Source organism: Cheilinus undulatus, linkage group 15 (assembly GCF_018320785.1).
Source record: "Cheilinus undulatus linkage group 15, ASM1832078v1, whole genome shotgun sequence".
NCBI classification, from domain to species: Eukaryota; Metazoa; Chordata; class Actinopteri; order Labriformes; family Labridae; genus Cheilinus; species Cheilinus undulatus.
Window position 1 is genome coordinate 28,709,310 of NC_054879.1, and position 23,103 is coordinate 28,732,412.

At 38.3% G+C, this 23,103-nt stretch overlaps 1 protein-coding gene across 6 annotated transcripts in view; it reads right to left on the bottom strand.

The window, feature by feature from the left end:
• The window catches only part of LOC121522281 (mitogen-activated protein kinase kinase kinase kinase 4-like), a 149,266-nt gene that overhangs the window by 12,316 nt on the left and 113,847 nt on the right, over positions 1–23,103 (bottom strand). For 2 of the 6 annotated variants that reach the window (XM_041806472.1, XM_041806470.1), the window contains 10 exons: positions 20,125–20,409; positions 17,534–17,643; positions 14,704–14,858; positions 14,462–14,559; positions 13,666–13,844; positions 13,417–13,534; positions 11,481–11,825; positions 10,489–10,603; positions 8,182–8,349; positions 6,395–6,538 (listed from right to left, as the gene is read on the bottom strand). In XM_041806472.1, the coding sequence (XP_041662406.1) occupies positions 6,395–6,538; positions 8,182–8,349; positions 10,489–10,603; positions 11,481–11,825; positions 13,417–13,534; positions 13,666–13,844; positions 14,462–14,559; positions 14,704–14,858; positions 17,534–17,643; positions 20,125–20,409 (1,717 nt within the window). The remainder of the gene's footprint in view (positions 1–6,394; positions 6,539–8,181; positions 8,350–10,488; positions 10,604–11,480; positions 11,826–13,416; positions 13,535–13,665; positions 13,845–14,461; positions 14,560–14,703; positions 14,859–17,533; positions 17,644–20,124; positions 20,410–23,103) is intronic. The other 4 variants (XM_041806471.1, XM_041806473.1, XM_041806475.1 and 1 more) reach the window with 4 other exon arrangements.

A 23,103-nucleotide genomic window follows, 5' to 3' on the forward strand; every position in this document is an offset into this window, starting at 1 on the left:
TTATGTTTTTGCCCTTGCTTTTAGAAAAACATGGTGTAAATTTGAAACACTGCAATACCCATAATCCTAGTGTGTCACAGTTGTGTCTCTGATTTTTAGTTGTTGGCTGCTGCCTGTGAAGTTGACAGAAATTATTACTAGAGAGGATTTGAATGGGGAAATTTACTTTTGAAACCAGAGGCACCCATAGAGTGGTTGTTAACTGTGGTCTGGGGGTTTATTTACTGTTTGAAAATAATAACTGCAAGGATAGCTTTAACCAGTAGATAATGGCTTATTTTCTTTGTATGCAAGTGTGTTTACTTTGCAGAGCATCTATGTCAGCTTGTCTGGGGTTTTAAGACAAGCTGTGGGCGACAACGGATCGACGCAGTTTGACATAAGTTACTGCTGTAGGCAATTTAATTTGCTACAGCTAATTTGCTAAACGTCTGTTTTAAGGTGTGTTTAACCCACTTTGAACAAAGGAAACTTTTAAGACTACTTTAAGCCTGAAATATACATAGCACATTATTTATATTTTGGGGATTTTAAAGCTTTATAGGCTAGTAAGTTTACAAAACTTTTACAATTGCAAGCCAGTAGTCCAAATTCAAATCTTAACATTAAGGAAGCATTAGCATTTGTTAAGATAAATGTGGGATAAAAAATGGCATTTTCAATGGTTTTCAAAGGGGCATTTTTTTGTCCCTTGCAACGATTGTGTTGGTTTTTGTGTAGCTTAGCCATTTTAGGCTAATTTAGGGGCTGAGATGACAATGCTAGTTTTGTTTTTTTGTATTTTTGGATTAATATCCTCTGGCAAATTTGAGTTATAATCATTAAACACTGCCAAAATGGCTTGGAAAAAACTGACTGGCACAAAATGTCCTGAGGATCTCTTAAGGGTTAATTTTTTAATACTTCACATGCCCTAATTATCACATTTGTTGCATCTGTACTTGAAATGGGTGCTCTTACTGCTTCTTTTTAAGTTTGGCTGCTGCAACTCATGACTTTTCATTCTCATTCTGATATCCAAACTTGGCACTTACAGTAAAGTAAGGACATTTGTGTTTAGCAGATTATTTTTTGGTTGTAACAATGCTTCTTGGCAAAAAATCTTAAACTGTTGGAAAGCCTTATTTCCCTTTTAAATGGTGCCACATTTGTAAGGAACATGCATTTGTGGGATGAACAGCAGAGCTGAGTATGTGAGTTGCGCCTAAAGAAAATTTGCCAGATCTTTTCTGCCATTTCCAAACCGCTTATTTTGCTGTTGCTATAGTCTCTTTTTTGAGCTTCTGGTGTCACCAGGTGCTGACGATAAGGTGTCTGATTGGCCCCACCAGGCCTGTTTGCACTGGTGTGGGCATTGCATGCACTGGAACCTGAACAGGTGAAAGAATGCCATGTTCAGCGATGAGTCATTATTCTGCCTACAGCAGCCGGATCGTAAGGTAAAAATATAGAGAAGATGCAGAGAATGCCATACTGATTGCTGCACCAATAGAGTAACATCTTTTGGTGGAGGCAATGTGATGGTGTGGGGCGGCATCTTCCTCACTGGAAAAAAACAGGCTTGTCATCATCGGAGGAAATCTCAATGCAGAGAAATATCAAGATGAGATTCTGCAACCAGTGGCAATCCCATATCTCCACAGTCTGGGACCGTACTCTATCCTCCAAGATGACAAAACTGCTGCCCCACAGAGCAGGGTTTATCAGAGACTACATCCAGAATATGGGAGCGGAGAGGCTGGAATGGCCTGCCAACAGTCTTGACCTCAACCCCAGTGAACACTTGTGGGATCAGCTTGGGTGTGTTCATTGTGCCCGAGTGACCAAGACAACCTAATTGGCTGACTTGCGACAAATGCTGGTTGAAGAATGGGATGCCATCCCACAGCAGTGTGTGACCAGGCTGGTGACCAGAATGAGGAGGAGGTGCCAGGCTGTTGTTGAACTGTATGGTTCTCCCACACGCTACTGAGGCTCCTATTTGTTTAACGAACAGATTGTTTAATTGCCAATATGTCTTGTTTCTCTGACTCCAATCATCCAATCCACCAAACAACACCAAAGAGTCAATAGCAGAATAATCTGTTCGGCATTGGCTGAGAAGCAAACTTTTTCATGGGTGCAACCCTCATATTCAGCTCTGCTGCTCATCCTACAGATGCATGTTCCTTACAAATGTGGCACCATTTACAAGGGGAATGAACAGGCTTTCCAATGATATATGATTTATTGCCCAACGAAAGAAACAATCTACCGAAAAACAAATTTCCTAACTTTCTGTGCTATGTTTATATTTCTTGCAGCTGTTTATCAGTGAGGCAAAGCTCCCTCTGCCCTGTGACATGCACTTTTAGGACAGTTCGGCATGCAAACACTGAGCCCTGACAGTTATGTGTTTAGGGGTTTTTGGTTCAAAATATCTCCCAGCAATCGGACTGCAAAAGACGAAACCCCAACTGGATGTGGACAGAGCACCTTCTCAGATGTTTTCCAGTTTGGTCCCAAACAGAGAGACGCTGAAACTTTCCATGATGCACATTCAACATTAACAACGTACATTTCTAACGGAAGGAAATCGACGTGTGTAGATCTGCGGCGTTTCCTTCCATCATGGAAAGCTTAACAGTGTGTCAGCATTACTTAACATACACATGCGTGAGGCTGCCTCAAGAACCTTTAATTTACTCAACATCCGATTGGCTCAGAATATCTGTTGTCACACTTGTGTCTGCATGGATTATGTGTGTGTGTGTATGTGTGTGTGTGAGGAAGAAACTAAAAAATAGGAGAAGTAAGAGCATGTATGTGCTTTCAGTCTGAGAAATTTTGGAGCTCTAGCGTGTGGGTTGATGCATGTGTGAAGATATTTATGCAACAATGGACTTGTCTGTAGATAGGTGTTTTGCTGTGTAGCAGGTTTGATGTGTATTTTTAGTTGTATATGGGCATTTGCATGAGCGTAAAAGAGAAGTAGACTAGACAAAACATATACCGTTCTTGTGTGAGAAAGTGCAATATGAACAAAGAAAGCTCTTTGAATGGGAAGTGAAACTCTTCTTCAGCCTCTTCATTACCTTAAAGGGCAATATTTCACTGTAACTCAGCATGTGATTATGAGTTTTTGTAAGCAATTTAATGCACAAGCACTGGCATGCTTGATGCTGGCGCAGGACAATTACTCGTGTTTTAATTTCAATCACAATTTTAGTGTTCAATGACCATGAAAAAAAAGAGTGATTCAAAAAATTACTGTGCCACATGCTGGCTTATTTTTTTTCATGTGGTAGAAGTTTACTCTGTTGGGTTGAAACATATAACCCAGTTGGTGCGCTGTGAAACATGTAAATAAAACAGAATAAAATTATTATAAATCTTGTAAACCAATATTTTATTCAAAGTGGAACATTAACAACATATCAGATGTCAAAACTGAGAAACTGTACCATTTCATGAAGCTAATTTTGAATTTGAAGGCAGCAACACATCTCAAAAAAGTAGGTACAGGGCAACATAAGGCTTGGAAAATAAGTGGTACTAATGACAAAAAGCTGGATGGCATTTGGTAACTCATTAGGTAAATTGGCAACAGGTCAGTAATATGAATGGGTATAAAATGAACATTTTAGAGAGGCAGAGTCTCTAATAGATGGGCAGAGGTTCAACAATCTGCCAAAAAACTGCCTAAGTATTGTAGAACAATTTCAGAAAATGTGAAATTGCAGAGATGTTAAATTCCACCATCTATAGTACATAATATCAACAAAAGATTCAGATAATCTGGAGAAATCTCTGTGCATAAAAGTCCAAAAGTCAGCATTGGAGGCTTGTGATCTACAGGCCCTCAAGTGGCCCTGCATTGAAAACAGACATGACTCTGTAGTGGAAATCACTATGAATTCACAATGCTGAACCAAATACCACATCTATCACAACAGCATGGCTTCACAACCTGCCTGCAGTCCAGACCTTTCACCAATAGAAAAAAGTTGATGCATCATAAAATGAACAGTCCACTAAAAGAAGACCCCAGACTGCTGGGTACATAAAACCTTACATCAGACAAGAATGGGACAGCATTCCTCTCCCAAAACTCAAGCAACTGGTCTCCTCACTTCCCAGATGTTTACAGACTGTTGTTAAAAGAAGAGGGGATGCTATATAGTGGTTAACATGGCCCTGTCCCTACTTTTTTGAGATGTGTTGCTGCCTTCAAATTTAAAATGAGCCAATATTTTTCTCATGAAGTGGTAAAATGTCTCAGTTTCAGTTTCTGATGTGTTTATGTTCTATTGTGAATGAAATATGGCTTTATAAGATTAAAAAACTATTGCATTGTTTTTATTTATATTCTACACAGCATCCCAGCTTTTTTTGGAATACGGGTTATTTATTTTTTGTCTATTCACTGTAATTATATGTAATGATTTTACATATTAATGATTTTTTCTTCATATTAAATGTATTTATTACTTATTTTCAAGGTGCTAAGAGTGTTTTAAGTTCTTAAAAAGTATGTGATGCAGATGTAAAATCAGTGTTTAATAGTTGTGATCTCAATATTAATCATTAAAAAAGTGATCAGAATTTTTGTTGTATTTGGGCAGCCCTACTTGCTGTAAAAAGTTTTGTACATTGCTTCAGTGTCAATGCTTTCATTGATTAACACTTTGTCTGATTAGATTTGTGGTACAGCACTGAGTGTAATATGAACATCTTTTCAGTTTACAGTTGAAACCAGAAGTTTACATACACTATATAAAAAGGCACATAAACTTTTTTGTCCTCATCGTCTAACATTAAATCAGATTAAACTTTTCCTGTTTTTGGTCAATTAGGATTACCAAAATTATTTCTATTTGCTAAATGACAGAATAATGAGAAAAGGATTTTTTTAGACAATTTTTATTATTTTCTTCAAAGTCAGAAGTTTACATACACTAAGATTACTATGCCTTTAAACAATTTGGGAAAGCCCAGATGATGATGTCATGTCTTTGGAAGCCTCTGATAGGTTTATTGACAACATTTGAGTTAATTAGAGGCACACCTGTGGATGTATTTTAAGGTACACCTGAAACACACTGCTTCTTTGTGTATCATGGAAAAATCAAAAGAAATCAGCCAAGATATCAGGAAGAGAATTGTGGACTTGCACAAGTCTGGTTCATCCTTGGGTGCAATTTCAAGACGCCTGAAGGTGCCACGTTCATCTGTTCAAACAATTATACGCAAGTATAAACACCATGGGAATTTCCAGCCATCATACCGCTCAGGAAGGAGATGGGTTCTGTGTCCCAGAGATGAACATGCTTTGGTCTGAAAAGTGCATCTCAACCCAAGAACAAAAGCAAAAGACCTTGCGAAGATGCTGGCTGAAGCTGGTAAGTGTGTGTCATTATCAACAGTCAAACGAATCCTGTACCGACATGGGCTGAAAGGCCACTCTCCCAGGAAGAAGCCATTACTCCAAAAGAAACATTAAAAAGCCAGATTACAGTTTGCAAATGCACACAGGGACAAAGACCTTAATTTTTGGAGACATGTTCTGTGGTCTGACGAAACTAAAATTGAACTTTTTGGCCATAATGACCATCGTTACATTTGGAGAAAAAAGGGGGAAGCTTGCAAGCCTGAGAACACCATCCCAACTGTGAAACATGGGGGTGGCAACATCATGTTATGGGATTGTTTTGCTGCAGGAGGGACTGGTGCACTTCACAAAATAGATGGCATCATAAGGAAAGAACATTATGTGGAAATACTGAAGCAACATCTCAAGACATCAGCCAGGCAGTTAAAGCTTGGGCGCAAATGGGTTTTCCAAATGGACAATGACCCTAAGCATACTGCCAAACTGGTTACAAAGTGGCTTAAGGATAACAAAGTCAGTGTTTTGGAGTGGCCATCACAAAGCCCTGATCTCAATCCCATTGAAAATGTATGGGCAGAGCTGAAAAGGCACGTGCAAGCAAGGTGGCCTACAAACTTGGCTCAGTTACACCAGTTCTGCCAGGAGGAATGGGCGAAAATTCCTGCAAACTATTGTGAGAAGCTTGTGGAAGCATATCCAAAATGTTTGACCCAAGTCATACAGCTTAAAGGCAATGCTACCAAATACTAATGAAATGTATGTAAACTTCTGACTCTCAAGAAAATAATAAAAAATTGTCTAAAAAATGATCTCTGTCATTATTCTGGCATTTAGCAAATAGAAATAGTTTTGGTAATCCTAATTGACCAAATACAGGAAAAGTTTAAACTGATTTAATGTTAGACAGTGAGAAAAAAAGTTTATGTGCCTTTTTATATAGTGTATGTAAAATCCTGGTTTCAACTGTATGTATGATTAATCTCGTTTTGTTTGTATGTTTTTGTATGTATTGACAGTACAAACCTGATATAGTGACCAGGACATTGAGCCCCTCCAGGACATCCATCTGCTGGAAACGCCGTCGGTTGATCAGAGGGTAAACCTTCCCCTGACCGCTGCGGTCCAACAGCATCAGACCACTCTCTGTTCCCACCAGCAGGTTCACTCCTTCACAAACACACAAAGACACAAATGTGAGGGAAAAACTAACATCATCAACCAAAGATGGAAATCCAGAGTGCAGATCAGGCAGAAAAATGTAGTATTAAGTTTTAGAGGGATGCTGCTGACCCCTGGTGGTGAATGCATAGATCAGCACAGTTAAAAGAAACAACATGAGCTGTAGACAATTTATGTTGAGATGTTTTCTCTCTTGCACACATTCCTGCCACTTTAAACAAGGTCCATATATACTGATGATGATGATGCAAATTCTGAGATAATGTAAAAATATTTCATTTAAAAAGGCCAGAAAGAGAAAAATAAACCTATGGACATGTAAATGATTTTGTAACACTTACATTAGTTGTAAATATTTTAATAATCAAATTTGATGTACATAACTATACAGTGGTTTGGTATATTATTATTATTATTATAGGTAAGCAAACCTATTGTGTTGATGAACAAAATTTACATTTTCATAACTACAGGAGTACAAATGTTGCTACTGCTCCTTTTACCTCTACTCCTGAAAAAATACTTAATTTATCCAAAGGGGGAGAAAATGGCCTGTTATAGTTGTTTTTATTTACCATATTTCAGTAGAAAATCTAGAAATATGAAGAGAAATTTAAGTATTCGAAAAATATGAATATAATAGCAATAAATATGAAAACATAGATTGTTGAAGCTAAAGCTATGCGCAAAAGTCACAGAGTCAAAGATTTAGATCAAACCACAATTCCAAAACAGTTGGGAAATTGTGTAAAAAGCTAATTAAAACAGAATATAGATATTTGCAAATCCTTTTCAACTTATATTCATCTAAATACCCGAAAAAGACAACATGTTTAATGTTCCAACTGATAAGTTCAATTGTTTTTTCCCTTGTATTATACACACTATTTCAATTTGAAGACTGCAATATTTAAAAGATGACAGGTGAAAAGTGATAGGGAAAAAATGTTGTGAAATTCAATTCTGTTGTCCTCTAGACCAGAGGTTCCCAAACTTGACACCCAAAATAATAGCATCAGAGAGCAGGGACTCCCACCTGCCCTGGAGGTGGTTAAAGCATATGAGGTTACATAAGGCATCATGTGCAAATTTATATTTTTGGGAGGATCTGAACATTTCACTTACATTTATACACCAATCTCACTTAATAACTATGTTTTTAATTTAAATGGGAATCAGTTTAAGAAAGTATCCTGCAATCCCCCCTGTAGTGTCTCTGACCCCCACTTTGGGAACAACTGCTCTAGACCCGGGGTTCCCTTGACCCTTTTTGCTTTGATCCCCCCCTCCCACCCCATTGGTATAAAAAAATGGTTGGAGCCCACTTAGGATCAACATATAAAAGAAGTGATAAATTGCAGTCAAACACTATCATCAATTTTAATCCTTTTGATGTTTAAATCCAATAAAATAACTAAATGTTCTCACCCATGTGCAAGATCATTGAGATCATGTGCAAAAATTGTCCCAACTGTTTTTGGAATAAGAGTTTGTACGAAAAGCACATTAACAACTACTCCTACTACTGTTGCTACTACTGATAATGAAAATAATTACAGAAATGCATACACATAGACTGATAAAACAGCTAAGTGATTCTCTTAAAACATGCAGAATGAGTTTTTACACACCCCAAAGTGCAGCACACAGGATCTCAGAGTTGAACCTCTTCTTATATTTGCGGATCTCGGGTGTGTCGCTCTGTGGGCGAGTGTTTACCGGGTTCACGTTGACCACAGAACCTTTCCGAGACGGGTCGGCCCTCAGTGCCTCTGCCAGCCGGGCGTCATTGGCATAGCCTAAAAGGTCAAAGGGAAGGGCTTAGGTAGGACAGTGTAGGATGTAGAATTTACCGGGCGGGGTGGGGATCAGTCACATGGTCAGACATTAGAACAGGAAGTAGATCTGAGAACAGGATTGTTTCAGACACATGCTGACATTGAACGCTGTTAGAGTAGATTTATGAAATCAATGAAATAAGAGCTTGACTTGACAACCAGGAATTAATCCTATACTTATAAATTAAAAAGGACTGGTACTACAGACTGTAAGAGAAGTAATTAAAGGTCACTCATCTACGATCAACAGTACAAGATAAGAACATTTATGAGTTATAAGTGTTTGGATACATAAAAAGTTATGCAGCCTTCGAAAGCATCTGCAACATTGGCATAGTATCACCTCCTCTCTATTAGCCTCCCCTAAATAACCATCTGGATTTTTGTAGGGCAGTTGAAACTCATCAAATCTGTGCTTCAGTGCAAGATGAACAATCTGTTAGACTTCAGGGGTCAATGGCTGGTCACCAGCTGTTTCAGGTGAGGTAATGGCTTTCTAAACACAGGCTTTAAGGCTGGAAAGATTTGGCCTCAAAGATGGCCAGTCATCTTGGGAAAAATAGGAACAGGAAGACCATTAATGAAAAAAAATGTTTTTAAGCTTTACAGGAAACAAGCTCTGCAAACACATAGCTTAACATCCTTACACTTAAGCTTTCATTTGATTTGCATTTTTGGTTTCTCCCACATTTATTAGATAAGTAGGGCCTGAAGAGTTAAAACATCAGGCTTTTCTTTGACAAGGAATTTCTTGAACATTTCCTGTTCAAAATCCACACACAATCCCTAAAATTTCAAAGAAATCACCCAAAATGTCTGTGAAAATTGTTCATCATGTTTTCAAAGTATTTTATGAAAAAACATCCAAAATTTGTTCTAATAGTCCCCAAATGTTTTGGAGAATTCCAAAACATTTGGGGACTATTTTTACCTCCAAAAGATTCCATGTAAATTCCTAAAAAAGGTTTAACAAACTCACTAATTTCTATGCAAAATGCCCCAACAATTTCTGAGCAAATTCCCTGAAGTTAACAAATATATTCCTCAAAATTCCATGAAAATGACGGACAAACAGTCAAACGAATTCTCTGAATTTTTCACAAGAAAATTTCAAAGAAAATTTCAAAGAAAAATTTAAAATTTCAAAGAACAACACCCCCATCAAATTCCCCAAAATTTCAAATACATTTCCCAAATTTCAATGAAAATGCCTGAAAATTTCCAAAAAAATTCAACACACAATTTTCCCAATGTCCCTGAAAAATGAAAACAAAACAAAACAAAACAAAACACAATAATAATAATTCAGGCCAAATTTCCCAAAACTTGAAACCTTCCAAAGTATGCAAACATATTCCCTCACTATACATGAAAAAACTTTAAAGTTTCCAAGCAAGTTCCCCTAAAAATCCAAACAGTAATTTTTCCTAACATTTCAAGAAAATAAGTCAAACTTCAACTGACATTTCAGAAAATTTTTTCAAAAAATTCTAATAGCAGAAGCTATGACTATGTTGTAGGAAAGCCTAAATGAAAGGGTCTTGAATGTGGGTCTTAGGAGGTTAAAGTGGCTGCTTTTGGCATTAACTTTACTTTGAAAGTCTCCAAAAACTGAGGATCTTTCACCCTGTTTTGGATTACTATGGGTCTTTATTTCACTACTAAGATTGACCATTTGTGTTTACTCTTTCCTTGTCTGTCATTGGTCTGATGTTAGACTACACACTTAAATAAATTCTTAACTAGTGGTATGTTTTGTGATAGCTCAAACTTAATTATCATGAGGGGAAAACTGCTGATGCAGAAAGCAAATGCTCCTATTGAGGTCTTCACTATTTTTCAAAGACCTAGTCTTGCTGAGTCTGACTTTCAAATGAAAAGTAGCTCAGCACCTTAAAGCAGCTTTTTAAAGTTTTGTTCTCGGAGCTCCTTTTTAGGAACTCTCAATGAAAAGTTATCCAAATCCAATTATCCAAGATTTGGAAAACCCTGACCTGGATGAATGAGAATGTACACAGACATTTCATTTAAAAGACAGCTAAAAGTACCAATAGAGTGCTTGTTAACCCGATCCAGCGGCCAACAGGACACATGACTTACCAACGTTGTTGAGGGCACTGCCGGTGGATGGGGAGACTTGAAGGAGGCGTGGGTCGATGAACGGAGTGAAGGAGGAAGAAGACTTGTGTTTCTGCATGTTGTTACTAGACTGGCTCTACAGTGAGAGAAGGACAAGACTCAGTGGAGACAGAATATCACAGGATTAAATTTGATATTTCTGAGAAACTGCTAAAAATATTCACATAAAAGATGCAAACACATAAGGATGGATATAAAATAGACAAAGCAGGCAAACCAAGGTGTGTTTACATGTGGCACATGCAAGTACAAATGGGCATTCAAAATTATAAATACTAACAAGAGAATGCAAACACTGTTTGAGGATAAAACACAATGAGTAATGTTGACAAAAAGAACAAAAGGAAAACAAAATGGAGATAAAAATAGTACTTTCATGGGAAATATACTTGCCATCGTGCTTCTAACTGCCCTGTTTGCTATGATTTATTATCTGGGGAATGTGAACATATGACTTGTTTGCTGAAAATAGGGGACATGAAGGAGCAAAATGAGATTTAGATGTTTGTGGGAAAGCTAATAAACCCTCAGTGAGCCTCGGAGGACACTGACTCTAAAAGATTTCTGTTAAAGCTCTTGTGATCACAAATACAAAACTCAAAGAGGAGGCATTTAACACTGTTGTTGAAACAAAGTAATTCTAAAAGATGACCTTTGTAGGACAAAAAAAGCTTTATCTCTATTTTTCTTTAAACTTAAGTTTAAATGTCATAATGATTTCCTAAATTTTGCCTTCTTTCAGCACAATTTCTCTGAAATAAAACCCAACTAATTCATTACAGAAAAAATTGACTGACTGGCCCTTAAAATATACAAACAAATGGACAAGAACCACCGTGACAACCATTTATAGTTCTTCGCTGCCGTGTTGAAGCATAGATTGCTATTTTCTCCAAGGAGATAAAAAAGTAGAAACCCTAAGATATTTTTGCTGTTGGGCCTTGGGGACATACCTCTGTGAGGAGGCCGAGCTTGTCCAGGGGACTCTGAGGGGACATGCAGGGGCTGGCAAGGCTTGAGGAGGAGGGGGAGTTGGATGCAGAGGAGGAGGGGGAGGAATGATGGCTCTGCTGGATCAGGTCTGGGAGGTGGTGGATGCGGCCTGCAAAGCCGTTCCTGTCCAAGTGCTGTGTGGGGTGATGGTGATGATGGTGATGATGATGGTGGGGGCTGGGGGTGTGGTGGATGAGGCCCGGGCCCGGCATTGACCCAGGACTTGGGGCAAAGCCTGTGATCAGGCCTGGGGTCTGAGTTTGGCCCGGACCGGGAACCGCACGCTTTCTGTTGTCACCTGCACTCTGGAAGTAGAAAGAGGGGTACACGACTTTGGGTCTAGATGTGTTCCTGATCAGTTCAGGGGACGGGAAGGTGTTAGCTAGAGCAAAGGGCAAACTACAATGGCTATTCTACAGGTATGAAGAAAACTCATGTTAGTAGACTGTAATGTAGCCAGATCCACTTTTAATACTTTCCTTTTTTTTGGTTAATTTTAAGTCCTTTTTTACAGATCTGTTGCAACATGTCATTCATAGAATAAACAGCAAAATCAATTACGGACTTGTTAGGGTTAAGGTTAAGAGTTAGGGTTAAGTTAGGGTTCAAATCCAGACATTTTAGCACTAAGTATTTAAATTCTACATTTTAAGTTACAAGAGCACACAGTGACTGTGCGCTATAGGTGGAAACTGTCAGCTGGAACTGAAATTTTTGGAAAATTTCTACTGGCTGATAGGGCTGAATCTATGGGAAAATTCATTAACTGAACTGCATTACACTAATTGCAATTTAATATGCAATTATTTTTAAAGTTCCTCATCTTACATTTTTTTTCCAACAAACACAAGCAATAAATCATCCGTTATTGTAACCAACACAATAGTAGACAAATTATACAATACTGTAGGGATTGATTATTTTTATGTCATTCTAATTTTGGTTAAGAAAAACAAGGAAAAAAGGATGTTTTGTAAACCATTCTAAAAATAACTGCTGCAAATAAATTTATTTTTATCTATTTATTTTTTGTTATTATGTTTTTATTTTTTTTTACTTATTTCAGATTGGTAAAATATTGCACCCTCTCTGATTTGAAAATTGCAGTTGGATTTAATGCAATCTTATCTAAATTTTGATCAAATGCTCAGCCTTCCTGGCTGATGAGGTGCCAAATGATGCACATGGTGCCATCTGTCGTCACCACAGAGCTCAAGAGTAACGATCCCTCGTCCCCCCCCAGGACTGTTAACTTCGCTTGTAGCATCTGACAGCTGAAATTGCAGCTCTAACTTTTAGAGATGTTAATCCATATAATTGCTGTTATTGGATTTGCCAAGACCATTGTTGATGTCTTGAATGGAACAAACTTTCAGTGTCAAATTATTTCTAACTCTTAATTCCTAATGATCTTTTGAAACAGTCTGAAACTGTTGCAGTTTGGTTAAGTTTAGGCACCATCACTACTCGGTTAAGTTTAGGGAAAGATGATGATGCTTGTTAAAAAAAAGAGTCCACTTTAGTATTTTTACAGACCTGATTATAGGTCTTCTACAATCCTCTTTTAGAGCATAATATGGGGAACTTCTAGTGAGGTTAGCACTGGCTAATAACATTGAACAAGGTTGATACAGGTTTTAGTAGGGGAAATGTTCCCAAAATTCATTAAGAAACAGCAAAACTCTGTGACTTTATGTATGCATAATCTATTGATACGAATCTATTCTTTAAGCTGCTAAAAATAATAACAGCAAACACAAGACCAGATCATGAGCAAAACAAAGTTGGAAAAAAAACATTTGGGGTATGATGAACAAAATGCACAACAGAACTGGAAACGTGAGCTAATGACTGGTTTGTTTGGACAGACTTTGCTTTTTCCCCTTCAGCCAGTACCTGTCTGACGATCAGCGTGCTGTCTTTGCAGGGCGTGGAGCCTGCGTCACTCTCGCCTTCATCATGAACAATCATTGTTTTCACCGACTCTGTTTCTCCATTACTCAACCTGGAAGATCTGCAGGAAAAAGAGAAGCTATTCAGCACAAAGACGTCACATTATGTGTGAATTTTGACTTCTTCATCTGTGTTAGAGTGTAGAATAAAATGATGATGATGAAAAATTGGAGGCAAGAGTCGTGTACATACACAGCTCTGGAATCCTCTGGGCCAGAGGTCGACTCTTCACCTGCCTCCTGGTCCACCTCTTCATCGTCATCATCATCAGTGGTGTCTGAATCTTCACTGGATGATGAATAATCTGTCACCTTATTTGGAGGGCGAACGTCATCCACTGCACGCAGCTCCTTGGCCAGGGCCGTGAGGTCCTAAAGGTAAGAAGTTGGCATTTAAAATAAGTTAAAAAGCCATCTAATAGTGTCATTTTTTTAATTTGGGTATTTTATAGGTGAGCCATAAAGCAGGGAACCAAAAGCTGCTGAAGAGAAAAAGTAAGGTTAAAGAGGAAAACCAGCCAATGAGAAGCCAACGTGAGAGCAGTAAAGCCGACAGATGAAGATAAGAAAAGGGTTAGCTGGCACACAGCACAGCAGATGCTCTTCAAGCAACTGTAGGTAAGGTTAGTAGATTAATAATAATAATGAGACAATAATAAGAGCTGTAGAGATGAAAAACAGTAAAGTAGAGAAAGAAAAGTTTTTGTCAGGGTTAGAGAAGGCATGATTAAAGATGGCTGCTGGTCAGTGGAGAGAAAAGAAGCGTTAAATGCAGCCAGAGATCAGTCCCAAAATGAAACAACCACTTCATATGTTGTTAAATCACTCTAGAGGAGGATAAACACAAAATCCTAAGGAGCTACTTTATTTTCAGTCGCACATAAGTCAAGGAGGAACCAGACCCATTCATCACACAGTCCAGAGGTTCTAGGTGTAGATCTATGCCTGCTATCAAGCTAAAGTTCTGGCTAGTCTGCTGTGGGTCTCACCGCTGGTCTGTTCGGCCTGACCAAGTCTCTCCTCTCCTCTGGTTTTTTCCCAGCGTTCTCTGGCCGTTGGAGGGGTGAGCCCTCTGATTTGGAGGAGGCTGAAGAGGGTGGAGGTAAAAAGGTCAGTATTCGGTTGCTAAATCATCGTGCACTTCAGCAAGACTGTATACTAAGGCAGAGTTTGAGTTATACTGTAAGCATCCTGCTTGTGCCGAAGTGCTGATTTGTGTGTTTGGACTCACAGCGGGCCCTGAACCTCTCTCCAGAGCCGCAGTGAGAGCCGGGGTGAGAGCTGGAGTTACTGGAGCTGCTGGAGGAACTGGAGCCTCCACTGCCGCTGTTCTGTCTGGGAACCAGTTTCTCCACTCGCTCCCACAGCAGCCGTGGCTCTGCAGCGCTGAAGAACCAACAGACACAGGAGTTATACAAGTCAGAGAGGAAACAATCGATTGGGACATCCTCTAACTGGTAGGGCTGCACTAGAGTTACTGTCTTATGTGATTTGATTTGATTTCAATGTGATCAGTTTCGTGCGAGGCATGAAAATTTGAAATGTCAGCAGATTATGATTGGGGTATATATTTTGGTTTCATAACAAACCCTTTTTTTTTTTTACCATAGCATAGTACAAGCCTAAATTCTCTTGGAAAGAAGCAAAACTAAGGACAAGTGAATGATGAAACCACCTTTCACCACAGCTTTTATTACAAAATGATCATGTAAACACATGTGCTTTCACAGCAGCATAATGATGCTTAGCCATCTTTCTGCTTTGAGATATTCACACTGATATTGCTGTGAAGCGATATGACATGTGCAAGAAAAACACAACACAAGGGGAGCTCTACTTATACACAAACAGTGTTGTGCTCCCCTGCTGCTCTGCTGTTCCCTTTTTGCGTCTTTTAAGCCTCTGTTACTGCCTCCAATGACAGCTCAGGGATCACTTCATGCCCCTAACGCCTCATCAAAGTTCATCGTGAAGGCAAAAAGTCACATGGGCGTAAACATCACAGATTATATGGCACTATGAACTAGGCTGTACTTGGTAGGTACATTGTGCAAAATATAGTAGTATTTAGTGGAAAAAGTGGCATAACTGAACCATAATATTTTTTTTCAATCCACAGAGTGTAAAAAATCATATCATTTTATTAACTCAGAATAAGACTGTAATCTTGCAGCACCATGCTGGACAAAATCTGCATGATTTTCTGTGAGGTTTAAATGGAAAAAATACTAAAATACTTAAGTCCAGGTTTACCACAGATCCTTGAGAGGTGTTAAAAAGTCTTGAATCTGATTTTAAATAGTTTGTAGGAACCCTGTAAGTCTGTCATGGATGATGTAATTGATATTAATAGCCTTGTAACTCCCTCCTATTTATCAGACCTTTAATCTCCTATTCCCAAGGTCCAGCAAAAGGTCAGAGGTGACTGTGCTTTTTCAGTGGCATGCCCTCGACTGTGGAACATTCTATCTCTCCACATTAGAGGTTACACTTGACATTCACTCAGGGCTCAGCTAAAAAAATCCACCTTTTTTCCTTGGCTTTTGATACTGATTAAAAAATTAGTCTAAATTGAGCTACATCTTTTTTGTTTCCTTATATTTGTAGTCTATGCAGTGTTACTATCTCTTGTCCATGACCTCCTGCTTATATTGTTAAGTCATTTTTATTTTGCTTTCTTTGGGAAGTACTTAAATGAGCTGAAAGCTTTTCTAAATGTGCTATACAAAGAGAAGTTTACGTACTTAGTTTCTAAAGTTAAGGATTCTGGCTGTTAGATATTGCCAAGATTCCCAATTTTACTCACTGTACCTTTAACTTGCTGGTTACTATATAAATATCCCAGCGAAAATTTGTGCACATATTATATTATATTATATTATATTATATTATATTAGAGGAATATAAACCTAAAACAATGCTAAAAAATGGGTGCTGATGATCTTGTGGTTAGGCTGGACCATATGTAGGGAACCTATCTTCCTCCAAATGTGCAGCTCTTTAAAAAAGCTAAAAAAAAATTCATTTACATCCCAGGAAAGAAAAAGGAAACACTATCCACTGCTGCTCTAAATATGAGTAGTTAAGTAACACAGACAGAGGTCATTTAATTTGGATTAACATTTAAAGCAAACTTTTAAATATTTCAAGGATCTACCTTTTTTTTTTTCTAGATATAAAAACCCACAGAGTTCACAGAAGGAAGATAAACCACAAATAAAGAATCTCATGAGGAAACCTGAGGTTTGAAAATAGAAAAATGTGCATACACACTGTCACACAACTAAATAACTATCATGAGGTTAGACAGCAAGCACTATTACATAAATCCTCCCACACATCTCTGTAGACAAAGACGGGAGCAGCACAGACACAGTGAAGGCACTCGATGCAGTGAATGTACAGACACAATCCTGAGTAAGTATGTGATCCATCCCCTAACAAGGTGAGAGTGTTTTTCCTGAGCCTTTGAGAAGTCTTTCTTTTTCATGTCTTTTTAATTAGATGGTTGAAAAACAGCAGCCGGGCTTCACACAGCTTCACAGCATTCAGACTTTTCTCCCGTAGGCAGAAAATGACTTTCTTTTACAGACTGACATTGTGAATTTAACTTCTCAAAGATCTCATTTGCGTCAGAGTCCTTGACTGATCATTTAGTGTTCTCTTAAAACCCAGAGCAGCTGCACTCATATTCTCTAACATGAAATCATCAAAGTCCCACAGGGCACCATTCCGGGCCTGGTTCAACTACATACACTGTTTAGCTGTTGGCATTATCTATGTAGAGTATGTAGATTTATAATAAGATCAATCAATATGTTATTACATTGACCAGTCATTTAAAACCCTATAATAATTAACTGCTCTGGTTTTTGCATCATTAGCAAGTGATATGCTGATTTATATGAAATTGCTATGGCTTTATTATTCATAAATGTTACACCCAGTGGACCTCCATACTTAACTATTCATTATGATTAAACATAGGTCAGCCATGTGACACCACACAAGCTCCATTCTTCTCAAAGGAAGTACACAAATCAGAAGTGTTATTTGTTTACCTGGCAGTGTTACGGTGCACAGCATGGCTGCTCTGCGAGGCGCTGCCATGGTGATGAGGTGAGTCTCGCCTAGACAACACTGGAGACCTTGATGTAGTCCTGACAGGAACCTTTCATGATAAAGACAATGACCAGCTCACATATAAACACACTGATATCCGGTCATATCCTTGATGAACGCACATAAAATACTGAAAACACTGCAGCATTTCATTTAATATTCAGTAAAGGTTTGCATCAACCAGATCTTTGTGAAAACTTAAAGTCTTTCTCTGTATATATAATTTAGCAAATAATCCATATTATAGGGAAACATCAAGAAGGTTGTTTGCTAGATTGTGATTCAACTGTATGATATGATTGACTTTCATTAAACCTTGAGTACTTCACCAGTCATGGCCACCAAATTTGTTAAAATAAGAAAATATATGTCTGATAACAAACAGTAATCAAAAGAGCTGAAATCTTTCACATTTGCTTTAAAACTGATTTGGACCTATCAAAACATTAATACCTGCTTCCAAAACACCCGCTTTTTTCACTTCCGCATAGAGCTGAACAATGTAATGTATTTCTGTCACGATGGTGTTCTGCACATGTGCAATGGTCACATCGCAAGGACGTGCAATTGTCAGGTGACCTGGTTCATGTCCAGCAACTGCTTCTGTTCTTTTTAGATTCTAGCCAGAATTGCATTTTTGTCATTTCAGTCTGTCTATCGTATTAAAGTCTGCTTGAAACCATCATCAGAAGCCAGAGAAGTGAAATCTGTGCAGCAGAGTCTGTGAGTCTCCTCCTTATGTCTCATTCCCACATACATATGGTTACGGAAGTAAGTCAACAGGAAGTCCATCCATTTCACACAGAATCTCCGTGATGCCCGACATCCATGCGAAACTCCTCCTCTCAGTAATATTTTCATACAGAATGTGCCTTGAATATGTTGAAAATTTGAAATTTTGCAGTATATTTTGGAGAGACCATATGGCAGTTTGCTAGCTGACCAAGCTGCTAAATAGCTAACAGGCTACCACAACCTATATTTATCAGCTTAATATAATATGCAGTCACATTAACCACTTTGATATGAATTAGATCAGGATTTTAAATAATCGATACGAAAAATGTGGTTAACCATAAGTTGTACTCTTGGACCTTTTCATGTCATCTATGCTGAATAAAACACAAGATACTTGTGCCCTATAAAGAGGATCAGCACTCAGTGAAGAAATCCCTAATCCATACTATTTGCCTCTACAAGTCAACCGTGCAGACCGACGGGTAGTAAGAAACCCGCACTTCACCAGGTTTGTCAAGTAGGAACCCTCCTTCATCAGTGTTTCGTCCAATTATTCCATGCCACCTCCAGTGGGCCATGCCAGCTCTCACCACCCACCATGCCAGCACGGAGACATCATCTTACCTATCGTACAACATGGCCCACACAGCCTAAACAGCATTCCACCTTCAACAGACCCAGGCTTCGTACATGCAAGCTCCAGGTAGTGACAACGCCGATACTACCTTCCTTAACACCACTCGTGTCTCATGTGTCTCATGTTTCATGTCATCTAAACTTAACTTTGAAAGACACAGTAGGAGAAAAATGTATATGTTTTATCTAAATGTAATAAATTTGCATTTGAACCACACCCAAGAGCACCACTGTGAAACAGGACTATCTCCAAATTTCCCCTTTCTTCATCATGTGTAAATTTAGTAAAACCAAAGCAGAATATTTAGTAGCAACCAACACAATAAGCATTTAACTTCCAGCCAAAGCAGCCAGCGTAGTTAAGATTAACATATAGAGGCATTATTATGTTTAGTTTAGCAACAAGGGAGAAATGGAAAAGGATGTGGACTGATGTTTAGGAAGGGCTAAACATGCTTCTCCTCTGTATTTAGATCATAATGATACTTGGGCAGATCTTAATGATGTATTCAGTCTTTACGTGCTGTACATTTAAGTCCTGTCAGGGTTGTGGTTCAGCTTGGCAGCATTTCTGTTTATAACAGCAGGCTTGTTTTTCTAGTGGGCATCTAACTTTGACTGTGTAGTAAATTTAAACTTTTGGGGGTGGTAAGATATAGTTTCCTGTCTCTCCTGTACTCAGTGACCAGCTTGCTATTCATTCAGGCAGGGAGACTGTTTTCTAAACACATAATTTTCTCTGCATTTTCTTATTTTTTAATCTTTCAACAGCTATTTTTACAGTATACCATTTTGGGCTTGTACAGTAAGGCTGGTGAGGCAGCAGGAGTGTTTAAGCATCATCGTAATACCACGTGTTGGTTGATAAAGAGGTCAGGGCAGGATTCTCGTGGTTTACGATAACGACGCCTAGGCTAGATCTTTAAATGTAATGAGAAGCCAGTGTGGATCTCAGTAGAGAGACTATGATTCCTCTGATGGCTAAGACAGAAAATTCAATAAAATATGAATTATTGATTTCAGCAAGAATCAGGCAGAGAACTGAAAAATGAATTCAACTGATCAAACTGATGAGATCTCTACAAAAATCACATTTTGTCAGTTAACTGAAGTGACCGCTGCCACTCTACACCTGGGGTTTTCTTCCTGTCCTTACCCTGGGTGGGACTTCCTCTGAAGGGGCAGGCTCATGGGGCGAGGGCCTAGCCTGAGCGTGGTGTTGTGGGTCAGTGTGTGCAGGCGTTGATAATGAGGAGGATGGTGATGAAGATGAGGGGTGATGGTGTTGATGGGGTTCCTGGCTTTTGCGAAGCTGAAGGTTTTCAAAGCTAGGGACGAGCGGCTCTGTGAAGGAGTGTGACCGTGACACGAGGGGTGGGGTGGTGGCAGAAGAGTTTGATGAGGCCACGTTGTTTTTAAGAGCAGCCAGATGGGAACGGACCTTACAAACAATAAAAACATATGAGGGGAGGAGGGGTCAGTCTGCATGCAGTGCAATGTGAAAAAGACAGGGGCTTCGGGGTATCTTTGGGGTTTGTTAGATTGGAGCCTTTAGGGGGCCTAAAACAGTACCTTGTGGAACTCCTCTGTTATTGACAAGCATTTTGGGGTACCTTCTGGTGTTTGTTTAACTGGGACTAAAACGGCTTAAAATGTTGCCTTGAGATGGAGGGGCCTAAATTAATACCCTGAGGAACTCCACTGTAAAAGTCTTCAATGACAAGTACTTGGGGTGTCTAGGTGTTTGTTTAATTGGAGCCTTAGAGGGGCCTAAAACATCAGCTTTCAATATCCTGATTGGTTCAAGGCAATCTGCTTTGTCAGAAAGCTTAAGGCACCTTTATTTATTTATTTTTTTTGTTTTTCTCACTGTATGTATCCTCAAAGTTTAAATAAAGTGTAAAAATAATTTTCTTGTACCTGCATGAGTAGACAGTATCATCTGCATAACATTAAAATCATACATTCTAAAAACTAGGAATGTTCCTAGGCATCTTATTTCACTGTCATTAGTCTGAGTTTAAATTTAATTTTGGTCCAATGTCAAGATAACACAAGTTCTGCTTTATTCTGACTTGTTGACACAACTTAACAGTTCAACCCTGCATCTGCAGGTTAACAATAGTAAGGTGGTATTCAAAGTGTGGTGAACATTAGCAATTAACTTTACATTACAATAAAACAATAGCAACATTAGCATCACCAGCCATAAGTCTTAGGGCCACATGCCTGTGCTAAAAGCATTGCTTTGGTTGATAGGCCAGTTTAACCTGGCACAGCCTGCATGCAACTCAGTTTTACATGTAATAACAAAGCTAAACTGTGCTGCTCCGACAAAATGCCATCTGTCCACTGACTCGCTGGTTTACATCTGGAAAGTAGAGCATTTTGGAAGCTATTCACTTGTCATTTATCAGAGCTACAGCTGCGGCTTGTGGTGGTGTGGCTGCTGAGACATGCATTTAATTTAATTTCTATCATCATTTAACTATGCAGGCTGATCTTGCATAACCCTGCTGCAAACAATCATTTGCAGGTTCTGCTATGAGAACAACACCCCCAGTCTAACTAAGTATAACTCCCATGAGAGAGAAAAAATGATTTGTCGTTTTTTTTTTTTTTTTTTTTTTTTTTTTGCTATTTAATTTTAAGATCTATTCACTGGGGTATGTGTACAGCCATTTATAATGCAACGTATAATGCATATATATCCAACATTGTATATGATAACGATATTATGTTGCTTTTCTGTGTATTTTAAATAAATGTTACTTTGAAACAATCTGCTGGAGTTTTATAAATATCATCCTTACAGCTGGCAGGGATGTAAATGTAGAGATTATATTTAAGAGTTGGATTTATAAGAAGCAGAAGGATTTGTATTTAATCTTAGCCAGTGTAATTAACCTTGTGCTAGTGTTAATCTGTCTATATTCAAGTTTAAGTTGTTCCATATTGAAATGTGGGGGTGTCAACTAAGCCAACTAAGTGAGGTTGGGGATGTGACTTTTATGTAAAAGGGACTTGTAGGACATAGGGACTTCTGTGAAATAGACTTGTCCTATTCAGTCATGTCTCTGGTTTGTTAAAATACCATCACATTTACTTTAGGACATGTGCAATGTAAATAGAAAACTGTAAAAGATAAAAACACCACACAAGCTGGATGGCTTCATCACAAAAAGATCTGATTATTTAGGTTCAAGCTGTTGTAGTTTTTTGGGAAAAACTTAGCCTAAGTGGCATTTGGTTGGAAAAGGCTCCGAATCATAGCAAAGCCCCTGAAGAACCCACTTTATAATGCAATGGAAGCAAGAACACTCACAAAATGAAAGTACATGCACATGTACATAATGTTGTTCTTCTGAATGTTTAGAGTTGCACAGGGCAAAAAGAAATTTTTAACAGAGCAATAAAGTGTGAGATGAAGCTGTGTGGATCCTGAGACAATACGTGGATCAGACTCTGTCTGACTTTGTTAAATATGATCGTCATTGTAATAAAGCAGTTATAAAAAATGTAGTCTAGTCAAAAACAAGTGCAGAGAAAGTTCATCCAGTTTATTCTGATAACTGAAGATCTTCTCTATATGAATTAAATAGAGAGAATGGTAACGCTTATGCCTGTAAAACAATAACTTTATATAAATTTAACTAGAAAATTTTAACAAACTTCATGCAAATGTGAGACCTTAAATATAGACTACACAATCTGTTTCCATCTTTATATTTTGTACTTATAAGGTCTGTAATAAGTAATTCACACCTTTGGATGTTTTACTCTTTTATTGATTTTAGAAATCAATCATGGTCACTATAATTTTCTTTTTGGACAAAAATGACCAAAAAACTCTAATGTTAAACTGATAACGTATTTTTCAAAGTAATGTAAATTAGAAATCTGGAATGTAAAATTGGTGACTGCATAAATATTCACCCCATTGAAGTCAGTATTTAGTAGATGCTCCTATGGTTGTAGCCACAGCACTGAGTCTGTGTGGAAAGGTCTCAATCAGGCTTGCACATCTGGACACTGAAACTTTACTCCATTCCTCTTTGCAAAACTGCTCAAGCTCTGAGACTGTGCGTGAACATCCATTTTCAAATCCAGCCACGAATTCTCTATTGGATCAAAG